At 44.1% G+C, this 15,214-nt stretch overlaps 1 protein-coding gene across 2 annotated transcripts in view; it reads left to right on the top strand.

Annotated features, from left to right (window-relative positions):
• Window positions 1-5,723: 5,723 nt before the first annotated feature.
• The window catches only part of FRMD3 (FERM domain containing 3), a 294,544-nt gene continuing 285,053 nt past the window's right edge, over window positions 5,724-15,214 (top strand). Inside the window, exon 1 of one of the 2 annotated variants that reach the window (XM_019034221.4) lies at window positions 5,724-6,057. In XM_019034221.4, coding sequence (XP_018889766.1) covers window positions 5,911-6,057 — 147 coding nt within the window. In that variant the 5' untranslated portion in view covers window positions 5,724-5,910. The remainder of the gene's footprint in view (window positions 6,058-15,214) is intronic. The other variant, XM_004048176.5, reaches the window with a different exon arrangement.

Raw genomic sequence — 15,214 nt, 5'->3', positions numbered from 1 at the left:
GGTGTGGAGCCTCTTCCCTCAGCCCAAAATAGACAGCTTTATGGCTCACCTGTTCTTGCTGCAGGAATGCTGCCACTGTCTATACAGAGGCGGAGGGGCCCTGTCTTTTGTACAATCTAGGGCCCAGTGGGGACATTGCCAGTAAGGATGCAATCATCCTTAATAGCCCTGGAATGGCTGTCTACAGGTATGCTTAAGCCAAACCCTGGCAGCAGCAGCTATGCGGGAAGTAGGAGGCTTCATCTCCATTACCAGGCCCAAGCACTGGGGCCACCTGGCTGCTATGGCAGAACCACACTCTTCACCCACAGAGCCAAGCACAGTGCCCATGTCGCTGTTGAAAGGAGTGCAGTCACTTTCAGCACAGAAGTGGGGAGCTCTCAGGAATAGGAGAGCACACTCTATGGTTTCTTTTGTCCTAACAGGTGTTCCCTTGGCATGCTGCACTCTGCCTTTTCCTTGGAACAGCATGCCCTGAGGGTCAGACCCTCAGCTCTCCTGGGTCCAGCTGGCCCCATGTAGGTGCCACAATCTCAGTGGGTGCTGAGGGATGTCTGCAGGGGATTTGGTGATGTGGAGACAAAAGAACTGAGATTCCCTGGGCAAGATAGAGTCCCACAATGGGTGCACACCCAGTGTGGTGCCCGCTACCATAGCTCAAATTTGGGGGTTGCTGACAGCCCAGTGCAATGCCCTCAAGAAATTCCCAAATTGCCGCCCACACCAATGCATGAGCTTGTGAGGGCAGAGGAGCTCTTCAACAGTTTGGAAACCAGCAATCTGTCACAGGGGTGAGGGGAACCCAAAACATCCCCACTTACCCTTTCCATGGGACCCCAAGTCCTTCAGGATTCAATTTCTGCCAAATTCTTGCCTCCTCCTTTTTTCTGTGCCCTAGCTTCTGCTTGTGAATTTTCCAATAGGCCTTGGCACTCGTCTCTTAATCTTTTGAGTTATGATTATTCACCTCTAACTTTGGTTCTTCTTTTTTGGGGAAATTGGGTGATCAGTGTCTCCAGTCAGCCATCTTGAAGCTGCCCTAAAAGTTTTACATTTTAACTGAGTCCAACTTATGCTTTTGATGTGTTGATGTTTGTTGATTTTTATCACCAAACTGAAGATTACCTAAATTTTCCCTCATGTTATCTCCTAGAAGTTTTATTGTTTACATGTGAGTCAATGATTTATTTTGACTTAAAATTTGTGAACAGTGTGTGGTCTACGTCTATACTCATTTTTTTGCATGTAAATGTCTAGTTTTTCCAGCACCATTTGTCAAAAAGATTATCCTTTCTCCATTGGACTGACTCTGCTTCTTTGTCAAATATCAATTGACTGTATTTGTGTGGGTTTCTTTCTGGTCCCTCTATTTTGTTCCACTGATCAATTTGTTTATTCTTTTGCGAGTACCATACTGCCTTGATCACTTTGGTTTTATATTAAGTCTTAAAGTCAGGTAATATCAGTCATCTGAGTTTGTTTTTCTTCAGTATTGTGTTAGCTACTCTGGGTTTTTGCCTTTCCATATAAACTTTAAAAAAAGTTTGCTGATATCCACAAAATAACTAGCTCAGGTTTTGACTTGGGTTGCCCTTAACCTATAGATCAATTTGGGAAGACCTGACATCTTAACAATATTGAGTCTTCCTATCCATGAACATGGAATAGCTCTCCATTTATTTAGTTCTTTGATTTCTTTCACCAGAGTCTTGTAGTTTTCCTCATAAGGATCTTGTGCATATTTTGTTAGATTTATACCTAAATATTTCTTTTTAAGTTATCAATTTTAATGGCTGTAAAAGTGCTTAAAATGAAAAAATTCAAGATGCAATATTTACAACCATCAATCTTTTGTGGCCAGGCCACCTGTTATCTATTTGTGGCTTACCAAAGTGTTATAACCCATTGGTTAGGCATATTTTTTGGTAAAGAATATCAGTTACTATCACTGAGCATGAGACACTAATTAATCTCACCCATTGCCACTTCTTTAGTAAGAACTGGATTTGCAGCCACTGCTATGGCTGACATTCTAATGCCTCAAGTGGAGCCACCTTTCCTATACTCAAATGTCCTCTGTTTGTTGCCTGTTATCCCAGCTACTTGGGAGGCTCAAGCAGGAGGATTGATTGGGGCCAGAAGTTCGAGACCAGCCTGAGCAACATAGTGGGACCCAATCGGTAAAAAAAAAAAAAATAATAAAAAATAAAAAAATGTTTCTGGTTGTCTTTGGGGGACAGGTTCAGATTTGGGAATATTTGTACGGGGATTTTAGCCTGGCCTTTGTTCACCTGGCGTAGAAATCTTGTTTGTCCTATAGATCAAATTGAGTCCTAGGTGGATGCTTGGCCACCAGCAAAATCCCTATGAGTCACACCATTCGGAAGTCTACTTGGGTACCACTGCTTATGATTGTACCAAGCCCTCCCTGGCACTGAGGGTTAAGTCATGCACCACTATTTGTCTTCTGCCAGCCCAGGCTCTCATCCTTCCCATTTAAGTCAGGGAGCTCCTTTTGACTGCAGTGTCTTTCACAGCTGTCTCTTGCTACAAAGAACAGCCACTTTGGTGCTTTTCAAAGATGGCAGTCCTTCCTTTGCCAATGATTCTTTGAAAATCTTGGTGGATGCCCCCTCAGGGGACACAGTTAAAGAGAGGTAAGCTGGCCACATGTGGAAATACACTGCAATATTTCCATCTCCTTGATTCTTTGGATCTTTTCCTGTACATGTACCAGGGAATTTCCTTTTTCTTATCTTCATTTAGCTGAGTCCAGAAGTCAGTTAGTCAATTTAGATAGTACATTGAAACCAGAGTCATTGGGAAGTGAATTCAAATGGACAGATTCAGGTTTATTCACACATATACTCTTCAATGTAAATTAGCAGAATCTTGCAATTCTTTCTCTTCTTGGGGTTGACTTTATAGTTGGTCTCCTAGGGTGTGACTGAATCTGGTTCAAGTATTAAGAGTGAGAGTAGTCAGAGGTGGTGGGAGAGGGGTGGGAGGAGATCGGCTTCCCTTTCCAAGGTAACTGCCTTAAGTGAGTTCTGAAGAGGATCTTCAAACAAAGCAGGAACAGCCTCGTTACATAAGGAAGAGGGCGTGCTTCTGCTGCCAAGGGAGTTTGGGGGCTTGAGTGACTAGGAATCATTCAAGTTTTCTTTTATAGTCCTATTCTTATTCCCAGATTCCCACTCTTTCCTGCTGATAATTATAAAATCTTGTGAGGCCGATAATTCAATTGACTTTGTAATTTGGCAATTTGTAGATGAAATTGTGAATTTGGTTTTTCAGTTTTGGCCTTGTGGCTCAATTAACAAGATATTCTTTGAGCTCTGTTGTTTGTAAAAATACAGTTGTTTAAAAGTTGTAAGCTGAGAATTTAGGACTTAGTGCATCACTACTTTTCTTTAAGTGGTCCAGTTTTAAACTCATCCCTTGAGTTCATTCTTTGAGTTCTTCCTAATCTTCATATTATTATTATTATTGTTGACAATGGCCACTTGGTTTCCCAGAGCCTTGTCTTCAGTGGGTAGTTCAATCCAGGTGACCATACTTGGTAATTTACCTAGCTGTCATGCCAAGTGCTTCCAGAGCCTGTATTTTCATACTAGTTGAATCTCAGCCTTTATTCCTAATCAGGCCAGACAACCAATCTCAGGTTCTTCTCATTTCTTCAAAATTCTGTTTCTTACAGTCCCACATTGGGTTATCTTTATTCTGTCCTTTTCCCTACTGTCCTTGTTGGTCTTATTTTGCTTCCTTGAAATTTGGGGTAACAATTTTTGGGTATTGATATGACTCTTTTGGAGCCTAACGGTCACTATAATAGGATGGACAAGTGTGTGCGTGGTCTTAAAAGAAAAGCATGGACTGTTTGGCTGGTGACTTTTCTTTGATCTCTGGGCTGTCTGCTCTTTTGGCTAGCAGAGATGATCCAGTTTTCAACTTGGGGCAGGTCCCATCCCTGCCACCTCATATGTGCATATGGGGATTTACAGATTACAGCTGTAAGATGTCCTCCACTGACCCGGTGTCATACCAGCTTCCCAGCCACCTGTGGGATGAACAGGTGTTCTCTCCTTTGAAATGAGAAAAGAAATGGAGAGACTTTTCAAAGATCCCCAGGATTAGCCAGTAGCTGGGCCAAGAATGAAATCCACATCTTCCCATACCCTCAATACTGACCTCTCCATCAGGATCTGCCCTAACATTTGAAGGGCCCAGCTCAAGAGCCTACATGAATGCCCCATACTATCATCTAAATATTCATAAGCAATAGTCAGCTATTGAGTGCTACATAAAACATTCTCTATCCTCCTATCTTGACAAATTGTTGCAATTTGGAATTTCCAGGAGCAGATACTGAGACTGAGTTTGTCCTGTATGGTATTTATTAGTGATCAACAGGGAGAGGAGGCAGGAGCAGGCAGAGAGAGAAGTCCAAATGCAATGCGGACTCCCCCAAACCTCAGCCAACCCCACTAGGTGTCCTAGAGAATATATGGCCCACCAGACTGTCCAGGGCAGGTAAAATTTGTGTGCCACTCTTCCTCGACCCCCAGGACGGGGCATATCTTTGGATGAGGGGACTCTATGCAGGCACAAACCTTGAAAAAGCTGACAGCTGGTCAACACCTCCTCTTCTAACAAATGTTCCTTCCTAATGACCTGTTCTGCTCTGGCAAGAGCAGCAGGGTGAGAGGACTTCCATCTCTCCCAGCTCCTGGACATTCTAGTGCTCACATTCAAGCTCCATACCCCTGACTCAACAGCTGCCCCTGGCCACTCTCGGGCCTACGGTACCTGACACAGTGGCTCTAGCCACCTTGGGGACAACAGAGAGGCAGGATACCTCCTACCTTCAACACCCTGGAGGCGCGTGGGGAATTCCAGAGTCCTTAATACCCAGAGATTGGACTAAGACGGGATGGGGGCACATCTGCTTTGCCATTAGACCTCTTAATTCCTGAGCAGCCGGGAGCTGGAGAGGTCTGTAAAGCAGGGGAGTAGGATAGGAACCTATCCCTCTTGCTCGGGTCAAAGGTATGCTACCAAAGATCACACTAAGATGTTGGGAGATTTAAAGGAGGATTTGCACATGGAAGGCTCTTTTTTGGAGAAAGAGACTGAGTCCTAGCTAGCATTAAATAAAACAATGGCTTAAACAATCTCCATGAGTACCAGAGATTTTTACTATTAGCGATATTCCTGGTGTAGCCGTGTCAGGGCTGTCACTCTCTCTGTCACTCGCCCTGGGCCCAGCAATCCTTTCCCGAGGCGGAATCCCCCTGGCGGTGTGGGTCAGGATCGCTCTCCGTCCCCTACCCGCGCCAGGTCCCTGGAGCTGAGCAGAGCAGGGCGCTGTCGAGCGCGTTGGGGAGCCGGGGCCGGGACGAGCACGACCGGGAGCCCGAGCGACAGCGGCCAGGGGAGGGAGGAGGCGGTGAGGCTGAGGAAGGCAGTCGGGCCCAGCTTGACGCAGCGGCGGCTGCGACTGAGCAGGCCACCACCAGGGCACCCAGGCCAGCAGCGCCAGCCATCCCTCCGCCTCCTCCTTCAGCTGCTCGGCGCGCGTGGGAGTGAGTGCGTCGCGAGCCCGCCGGGGGTCTCAGGCTCTGGGCATCCTCGGCGAGCGAGCCCGGGCAGAGGGAGGCGCACGAGCGCGCGCGACAGAAGGAGGCGGGGAAAGGAGGGGGCGAGGCGGAGGCGAGCGAACAGAGGGAGGGACCCGCCCGCCGCGCCCCGGCCGCTGGGCATGTGTGTCCGCAGGCGCCCGACGCTGCCGATGTCCCGGGGCTGAGCCGCGCCCAGGTGTCCCGGACAGTGCGTGCGAGCGTGTGTGTCCGCGCAGGCGAGCACCGCGCCGGCCCTGAGCCTCCCGCTCGCTCCCCACGGCCGCGGTGCATGTTCGCCTCCTGCCACTGTATGCCGAGAGGCAGGAGGACCATGAAAATGATCCACTTTCGGAGCTCCAGCGTCAAATCGCTCAGCCAGGAGATGAGATGCACCATCCGGCTGCTGGACGACTCGGAGATCTCCTGCCACATCCAGGTGCGCGTGGAACCGGGCGAGGGCGCGGGGCACACGCCGGGAGCAGGGCGGGGGGCCTTTGCGGTGGGCATGCGAGAACAAGGAACCCACTCCCGGAGGGTATTGGGGGACTGCTAGAAAGCCAGATTTCGATTCCTCAGGCCTCTGAGGCTGGGGGGCCTTATCCTGGCGTGGAGGGGCATGGTGCCCTGCAAGCGCCAGGCACGCGTTATCCGCGCCCAGTCTCCTTCCCCTCGCGTGCACCCTGCGCGCGCGTCTCACTGCGCCCAGGCTAGGGGCGCGGGGCAGCTGCCTCCAGAGGGACTCTGGCCCCTCTGGGCCCTACTCCGCCAGGAGATGGGAGCTCCGAGGGCTGAGAGGGGCACCTGCATGTCGCCCACTGGTATTTCCTCCCTTCTTCCACGTGGAGAAGGCATGCATCAGCTGGGTTCACTCATTTCTGTCTCCCGCGCCCAGGCTCCGGAGACGCCCTCAGTCCCGGAACCTGCTTTCCGCTCCGTATCGGTCCCCCTCACCCTCCGCCGGTGGTCTTTAGTTCTCCGCGTGGGGCGGTGGAGAAGTTTCCCCAGAGTGAGAGAGGCCGGGCTGCCCTGGGCGCCAGCCTTGAGGGATGGAGCGCGCGCTGCGTCGGACTGGAGCTACCTCGAAAGGAATGTGTGAAGTCTGAGTGTTTTGGAGAAAGGAAAAGGGATTGTGAGGCCAGCAGGTGGGGAGCCCTGCAGGAACCTGGGTCCTGGGTAAAAGAGCCCCGTGGAATCTTGGTGGACATTCACTGTCGCCCAAGTTGGAGGAGAAGGCGAGTTGTTTGGGAGAAGGCAGCTTTGCTGGCAGCCCTGTCCTCGGGTAGTAAGTGCCTCTGGGCTGTCAGGAGAGCTAGTGTGAGGTGCAAAGGTGTGCGTGTGCGTGTGGGTGCGCGTGCGTGTGCATATTTGCGGTGGGTGAATATGTAGGCAGGTGGGAGCCCCTCTTCCAGGACCCCAAAGATGCCCCAGTCGGTGCGCACACAATCAGGAAAGGTTGTGTCAGGGCTCAGCACAATTAACTTCTGACTTCTAAATCTATTTAACTGTTTATCTCTGGGATTTCCTTTCTCACCTACCCTAGTCGAGTCTTGAGGCTCTGGGACTGAGCTTTTTTTTTTTTTTTTTAGTGTAATACAGGGCACACCACCCATGTCAGTGGGAGGGGGCAGCATCTCCCAAAGTAGGAATCAGCCTCTAGGCTGTGCAAACCATGAAGGAATGAAAGGACTTTCCCTGTTTTATTTTTATTTAATTTTTGTTAGTGGGAGTGTGTGACATGTTGGGGGCAGTTGCAATTAATTTGTAACCTGACAGCCGGACAAGTGTCAAGGTAGGAATGTGATGCCCCATGATCTCCCAGGAAAGTAGGCTCCCATTGAATTTTCTGGAGGAGCTTGAATTTCATTCTGAGCTAAGCAGCACTGCTAAACTTAATAATAAAAGGATTAGCAGGATAGGCAGCGTTTCTACTGCCACAAGGGTTGCACAGAAGCATCTGGCATGTACTAATAGTCTTGTGATCCAGAGAGTGTGGACTGTGCACTTTGCTTTAAGTCCTAAAGTGGGTGTACAGGTCCTTTAACCCATAATGAATGTGTAGATGATGGAGGGGCCGTCAGGGAGAGAGGCTGTTGAGTTCTCCTCTGTCTCTCAGCCCTCTTCTGCCCTGTACCACTTGGTGTTGACATTTTTTTCCCCTCCCTCAGGATGAAGTCTTCCTTAGAATAATAAATATTCCCCAAAGGACATGTATTTGTTGTCTTGTGTTTTGAGAAACAATAAATTGTAGCCAGTCTAACAACAGTTTGAAAAACTCCAGTGCTTATGACCCAACTAGTGCCAAAGAGGTTAAAATGTTATGTTTCAAAATGTTGGCTTGGGCACTGATTTTTAAAAAATTATGATGTTTCATTTTGTGATTTGTCTTTTTCTGCCCTTTCTGCCCCCAAATTACGGTTGTTATTTAACCAATTAAAATGAATTAAAAGATTTTATTTGGATAACTTTGGACCTCACACTTTCCTAGAGTACTCCAGACCAGGAATTGAAATTGCCCTTCCGGGTATCAGGTTACAAAGACTTCCCATTTGCTTAGAGTGAGAACAAAAGGATTAAAAAACAATGCGAAACAAAACCATTTGGAATCACTGGTACTTGTTCTGGGTGAATCCATCTGTGTTTGCTTCTTTCCTTCTATAGAACTACAAAGTTAAAGGATTGTATATACTGTCACAGAATGTCACCCTCTCTCCGTAGCCCACATCTGCCTGTCTACGTTAGGAGCTCTCATCCCTGGTGTCTGCCTGGCTCTGGAGCAGGGGTGTCCAATTTTCTGGCTTCCCTGGGCCACATTGGAAGAAGAAGAATTGTCTTGGGCCACACATAAAATACACTAACACTAACGATAGCTGATGAGCTAAAAAAAAAAAATCACAAAAAGTCTCATAATGTTTTAAGAAAGTTTATGAATTTCTGTTGGGCGGCATCCAAAGCTGTCCTGGGCCATGGGCTGGATGAGCTTGATCTAGAGGCTCTGTAGGAGGAGCAGGAGCTCTTGGACATGTGTTAGTTGTTCACTCCTGTTCACTACAGGAGTGCTGCCTATGGAGCCCCAAAATAAGTAGGGGAAACTCAAGCCACACATCCTTGGGAGCTCATTAGTCTGTGTTCTCTAGTAGGTAAGCATTCCAGATTCAAAGAAAAATGAGCCACTCAAACAGGTTTCTCTAGCAAGGTGCTGGAGAGTGGCCACACATGGTAGATGCAAGGGATGATAGAAACCTTCAGGACTATTGCTTGAGACAATGTGAATAGCTCTAGGTGCCATTTCTTGAGCATCTCTCATGAGCCAGCCTTTTCCACTCATTATGTCTGATCTCTACCACCAACCTTTGAGTAGGTATTATTCCCTTCTTTTGGGTAAGAAAACTGAGAAGCTAATAATTTAAGTGACTTGTTCAAGGCCACATCTCTAAAAAGAGAATGAGCAGCTGGAATTCAAATCCGGAATTGTCTGGATCCAAAGCTTATGTATGTCTTTGACATATTACCCCATAGTTAAAATAGCTGAAGTTTCAATAAAATTTCCAGACATGGAAAGAGGTAAATCCAAGGTAGGGGAATTTAAGCCAGTGACTGAAGGCCAGTTGGGATTCATGATCTGAATGGACAAAGCGACTCTATTTGCCAGTTTGCAAACTTAATGTGTCCTGAGTCTTCCAGGGAGGCTGGCATCCCAGAGCTGATTGGAATCCCACAATCCAAATGTCATTGGGGGCCATTTCCACCCCCAGAAACATGGTATTTGCCTTTAAAGAAACTATATGCATAAATGCCTTGTTAGGTTTGATACACTGTGTCCTTATATTTCAGACAGTAGTAGCCCCAAATTATGCCTATGCATCAAAAGATGAACCAAGCCAGAAACTAAGGGAGAATTGCCTAGTTGTGCTCTGATTAGAGAGTGTGATGGTGAAAGGGCATGTGTTTTGTGCCTCTTCAGTGTGCCTCCCACAAGGGGAGAAGGCAGAGTATTCTCCTTGTTACCTCCCCACCCCCTAGGATCTTTGCATTTACCACCGCATAGAGGATAGGAAAGAGCTTTTGCAAAATAACAGCTTTTAAATAATCCTTTTCCAAATCATATAATTTTGGTAGTATTTGGCCAATGAAAACTTTCAAACACACAACCTAGTGGTCCAGTCTCAGCAGACTGGTGGTCAGTTCCAATAAGAGATGTGGAAGTCACTGGCTCTGTCTCTTTTCACAGGATCTGGGATGCTGTCCCATCATATCATTTGCTTGTGAATGTTCAGGTAGGATGGAAGATAGAGGAATTCCAAATAGACAGGGAGTAAAGGGGAGTTTGGGTTACAAGACAGAGGCCTGGGGAAGGGAAGGAGTTGCTGAATGCTCCCTATTGGGCTTTTCCAGTTGAGCCAACCCTTGAAGTCTGGATTTTGTAGGAGGATGAGGTTTGACTCTAACTCTTCATTCAGCCTTGCTACTTCAATTAGAGTGGAGTCCTAGCCATCTTCTATCTACTTTTTTTTCTTTAGACACCGGCATTGTTATTCACAACTCTTGCTAATGAACTTGCCATTTTTAATACTGACTTTTTTGGCTTACATAGATTTTTGACATTATTCATACTTTGGCAAAGCCTGGTAAACATGGCTGACATAGTTGGAATTGGCTGAAAATTTGTATTTGTATTTGACTAAAAATCTTAGCATAGTGCTTTGCATACAGTAGGAACACAATAAATATAGATGTAGATTGAATAATTTTCTTTCTAGACTGTTAAATTCACAAGAGTAGGAACATTTTGATGTTCACCGCAGAGTCCCTGATATTTAGAATAGTGCCTACTATTCTATATAGTATAATATGTGTACATTAAACATCAGTTGAATGGATGAGTGCTAACCTTCCCAATATTTAATCTAACTCATTACCTGTCAACATGAAGGTAGCATGCCAGCATTGGATTGGGAATCAGATGTGTGGTTTAGTTATGTTACCAACCAGCTGTGTGATCTTGAGTGGGTCATTTGACATTTGGAGTCAATTTTCTTTTCTTTTGTAAAACAAAAGAATTTGGCTAGATGGATGCTACAGTTTAAAAAGTCTGTGGTTTTATTATTGACTGGATAAATTACATTTGAATGAAGCATTTCTGTTGACAAAGTGGTAGTGTACATATTATCTCATATGAATTTCATAACTATCCATTATCTCCATTTTATGGATGTTATTGTGTTACTGAGTATTATCTCAATATTGTATTACTAGATATGGAAAATGAGATTCAAAGAGGTTAGCAATTTGGGTAACCAAGCAAATAAGTGGATCAGAACCCAGGTCCTTTGACTCAAAATCCAGAGCTCTTTCATCTCTGGAGCACTGCCTCTCGGGACTGAATGATTAGGCTGCTTTTGGCTGCGAGTAAAAGAGTAGACAAGTTAAAGTGGCCTAAATAATAAGGACACTTATTATCTTAGCTGGCAAAAAGTCCAGAGGGAGGGTGACTTCAGGGCTGTTCCAAAGCTCTGCCTGGACTCAGTTGCTGCTTCCCATCTTTTCACTCTGGCATCTTCAGTGCATTAACTATGTCTCTATAGTCTCCATGATTATGAGGTGGCTGCAGTAATTTTAGATGTCAGTCAGTCACTACCACATCCACTGTCCAAGAAGAGGTATTTCCTCATGTATTGCCTTTTTATCACAGAGGAACACTTTCCCAGAGTCCCCATCAGTCTTCCTATCAGATTCCATTGGCCTGTATTGGATCATATGCCCATGTCCTAGCTGCAAAAGTGTCTAGGAATATATGCATCTGGCATTTTTCCTCTCTATAATGGGAGGTGGCTTTGCCATTATGGAAGGAATGGAATTATGTGTGTGTGTGTGCATGCACATGTGTGTGGTGGGGAGGAACAGCTGTCGGCTAATCATGCAGGAGCGTCTTTCAGAATACGTCAAATTAGGTTGCAATTATTGTTACAATAAACCTTTCATGAGAGTTTAGTAAGATGTCATCTCAGCCCTGGCTTTTTTTAGGCAATCTTTGTATGATCAAATTCTAGAACAAGAAAAATTATGAGAGAGTCCTTTGTAGTGTGTGTTGTTAAATATCATTTCTGCCCTTATGGAATGGGTGGGTTCTGGGCAGCTAAAAGGCATCTTGTTCAGAGCAGGCACAGCTCTCTATAGCAGACAAACTTTATGCTTGTTCAAGTGGCACGGTGGCACGAAGTGGTTGAGAGCATATGTTCTGGAGCACTGCTTGCTTGGGTTTGAACCCTGGCTCTGCCATTGACTAGCCAGGTGACTTTGGGGAAGTCACTTTTCCTCATTGGGCCTCAGTTTCCTCAGCTATAAAGTGGAAATAATAATAACATAGCCCTCATGGACTTTTTGTAAGGATTAAATAAGGATTATATGTCAAGTGCTTAGCTTAGTACCTGGCACATAGTGAGAGCTGAAAAAATAGTGACTGTTATCTTAATGTTTTGTGGAACTATATTAGAGGTAATCCTAAGTAGTGGGAAGGCTTTGACTTAGAATCAAATGACTTTAAGCCTAAACTCCATCACTTTATGATGGTGCAAGACCTTAAGCCAGTCACTGGGCCTCCTGTTCTTCAACTGAAAAATGAGAGTAATAATTCCTCAACTGCCAGTCTCCACTGTGTTGTTGAGATGGCTTATGTAAAAGCATGTTGTAAATGTTAAAATATCACCCAAATACAGAGTACTATTCTAATCAATTTAGTTGAAAAAAAGGATAGCTTCTTATCTGTTGAAATGGGAATGATATTATCATGTGCAAACCTATATCTGTGCTAAATATCAGGCCCCATGATGATCCTGCTGGTGAAATCCAAGCTAGGTCCAGCTGGCAGCCACAGTTTTCTGCTAGTAAGGACAATTCAACGCTTTTCTCTACCAAGCTCTTCTGGAATGCCATTCAGAGTCTACTGAAAATCAGACACAAAAGGAATAGAGGAGAGAGGCAGTTTGTTAAATACTGTGGCACAGCTCTGACGTTTTTAGACCTATATTATATGGGCCAGCTCTTTATATTAAGTATATCCTAAAAAAATGTAATGTTATTCCAATGGTCTGCTAAGATCTTATCTCTTGATATTTTCAAAGCAAAGGCAAAGTGTATTGACTTCAGGGAGAATACAATAATATTAGCTGCACATTGACGGTGTATCAGCTAGAATTCTTTTAACTACATGCAACAAATTCTAATTCAAACTGGCTTTAACATTAAGGACATTTACTGACTCATATATTCAGAAGTCTTGAATTATATATTTAATTCAAGGACTGTGGCTCTGTTTCTCTGGGGTTCCTTTGCCTCTTCTTGCCATTTGGGATGGCTCTATCCTCAGACTGGTAGTGAAATGGTTATAGTAGTGCCAGTTCTCACATTTTCATAGGATACCCTCCAGAGGAAGAGAGAAGCCACTTCCAATTCAGCATCCCAAACAGAAGTGTGCAGTCATTCTGATTGGACCTCCCAGGTCACATGCTTACCCCTGAAGCAGTGACCCTGACCAGGGGAAGATAATGTGCTGATTAGCTTAAGGTCCAGAGCTCGACCCTGGGACTCAGGGTGGGATCAACTTCCCCTGTGGTGACGTTCTGCCTGGGGAAGAGCAAATACCTAAAATAAGATAGGAGGAAGGGGGAAATGGCTCCTAAAAAGATAACCCACAATACCTACTGTAGATGCTTTGTCTAGGGTAGGTGGTTCTCAAAGTGTTGTCTGGGGAATCCTGGAAGTCCCTGTGATCATTTCATGGAGTCCATGCTATTAAAGAAAACTATTTTCAAAATAATACTAAGATATTGTTTGCCTTTTTGGATAACAGTTTTATTGAGTTGTAGTTCACATTCCTTGTAGTACGCCCACTTAAGGTATACAATTTTTAATATATTCAGAGAGTAGTGCAGTCATCACCGCAATTAATTTTAGAATATTTTCATCATCCCTAAAATGAACCTTTGCCCTTTAGCAGTCATACCTCCATTTCCCTCCAGACCTCCCAGTCCTAGGCAACCACTAATCTACTTCCTGTCTGTATAGATTTGTCTATTCTGGACATTTGATAAAAATGGAATCATAAAATATGTGAACTTTTGTGTCTGGCTTCTTTCACTTAGCACAATGTTTTCAAGGTTTATCCATATTGTAGCATGGGTCAGTACCTCCTTCCTTTTTCTTGTTGAATAGTAGTCCAGTCCATTGCATAGATATATCACATTTTGTTGATCCATTCATTAGTTGATGAACATTTGGGTTGATGGACATTTTGGCTATTATGAATAATGTTGCTATGAACATTCCTGAAAAAGTTGCTCTCTAGACACGTTTCATTTCTCTTGGGTGTATACCTAGAAGTGAAATTACTAGTCATATGGTAACTATGTGTTTAATCTTTTGAATAACTGTCAAACAGTTTTTCAAAGTGGCTGCACCATTTTACATTCCCACCAGCAGTGTAGCAGGGTTTCAATTTCTTCACATCCTCTCCAATACTTGTTATTATCTATCTGTTTGATTATAACCATCCTAAGTGGGTGTGGAGTGGGATCTCATTGTGGTTTTGATTTGCATTTCTCTGATGGCTAAAGTTGAGCATCTTTTCATGTGTCTATTAGCCATTTGTATATCTTCTTCAGACAGCTGCCCATTTAGATCCTTTGCCCATTTTAAAATTGGGTTGTCTTTTATTATTAAGTTGTAAGAGTTCTTCATATATTCTGGACACAAACCCTTTATGTAATAAGTGATTTGCAAATATTTTTTCCCATTCTGTGGGATATGTTTTACTTCTTGATGGGGTCAAAAAAACTTTTAATTTTGATAAAGTCTAATTTATATATAATTTTTGTTGCTTGTATTTGTGATGCCATAGCTGAGAACTATTGCCCAATTCAAGGTAGTAAGGACTTATGCCTATGTTTTCATTAAACAGTTTTATAGTTTTAGCTCTTATATTTAGGACTTTGATCCATTTTTAAAATTGATAGATAGTTTGCATACCATAAAATTCATCATTTTAAAATGTACAATTCAGTTGATTTTCTTATATTCATAAGACTTTGCAACTACAATCACTCCCTAATTCCAGAACATTTTTATCACCCCAGAATAAATCTGTACCTATTAACAGCTACTCCCATCTTTGATCCATTTTGAGTCAATTTTTGTGTATGGTGTGAGGTAGGGGTCTAACTTTATCCTTTTGCATGTGGATATCCAGTTGTCCCAGCACCATTTGTTGAAAAAAGCAACTCTTTTCCCTGTTGAATTGTCTTGTCACTCTGATGAGATGTTGTTTACCTTTTCCACTTTCAGTCTTTCAGAAGTGTACAGTGGAATTTTCTAGAGGCTACAAGATGTGTGATATTGCAACAGATTGAATGAAGAAGCATATGTGAGAATACACCTCTTTGTTGAGTCAGACATTAAAGATATTTGCAAAACAATGCTGCTTTTATCACTACTTTATTTTGTAAAATATAGCTATTTTTAAACAAAAATATGTTATTTACATTAATGTACAGTGGGTTTTGTTATTTTTAAATGAATCAATAATTGAATATTTTAAATAA

This window comes from Gorilla gorilla, chromosome 13, assembly GCF_029281585.2.
Source record: "Gorilla gorilla gorilla isolate KB3781 chromosome 13, NHGRI_mGorGor1-v2.1_pri, whole genome shotgun sequence".
NCBI classification, from domain to species: domain Eukaryota; kingdom Metazoa; phylum Chordata; class Mammalia; order Primates; family Hominidae; genus Gorilla; species Gorilla gorilla.
This window is presented reverse-complemented; position numbering and strand designations above follow the sequence as displayed.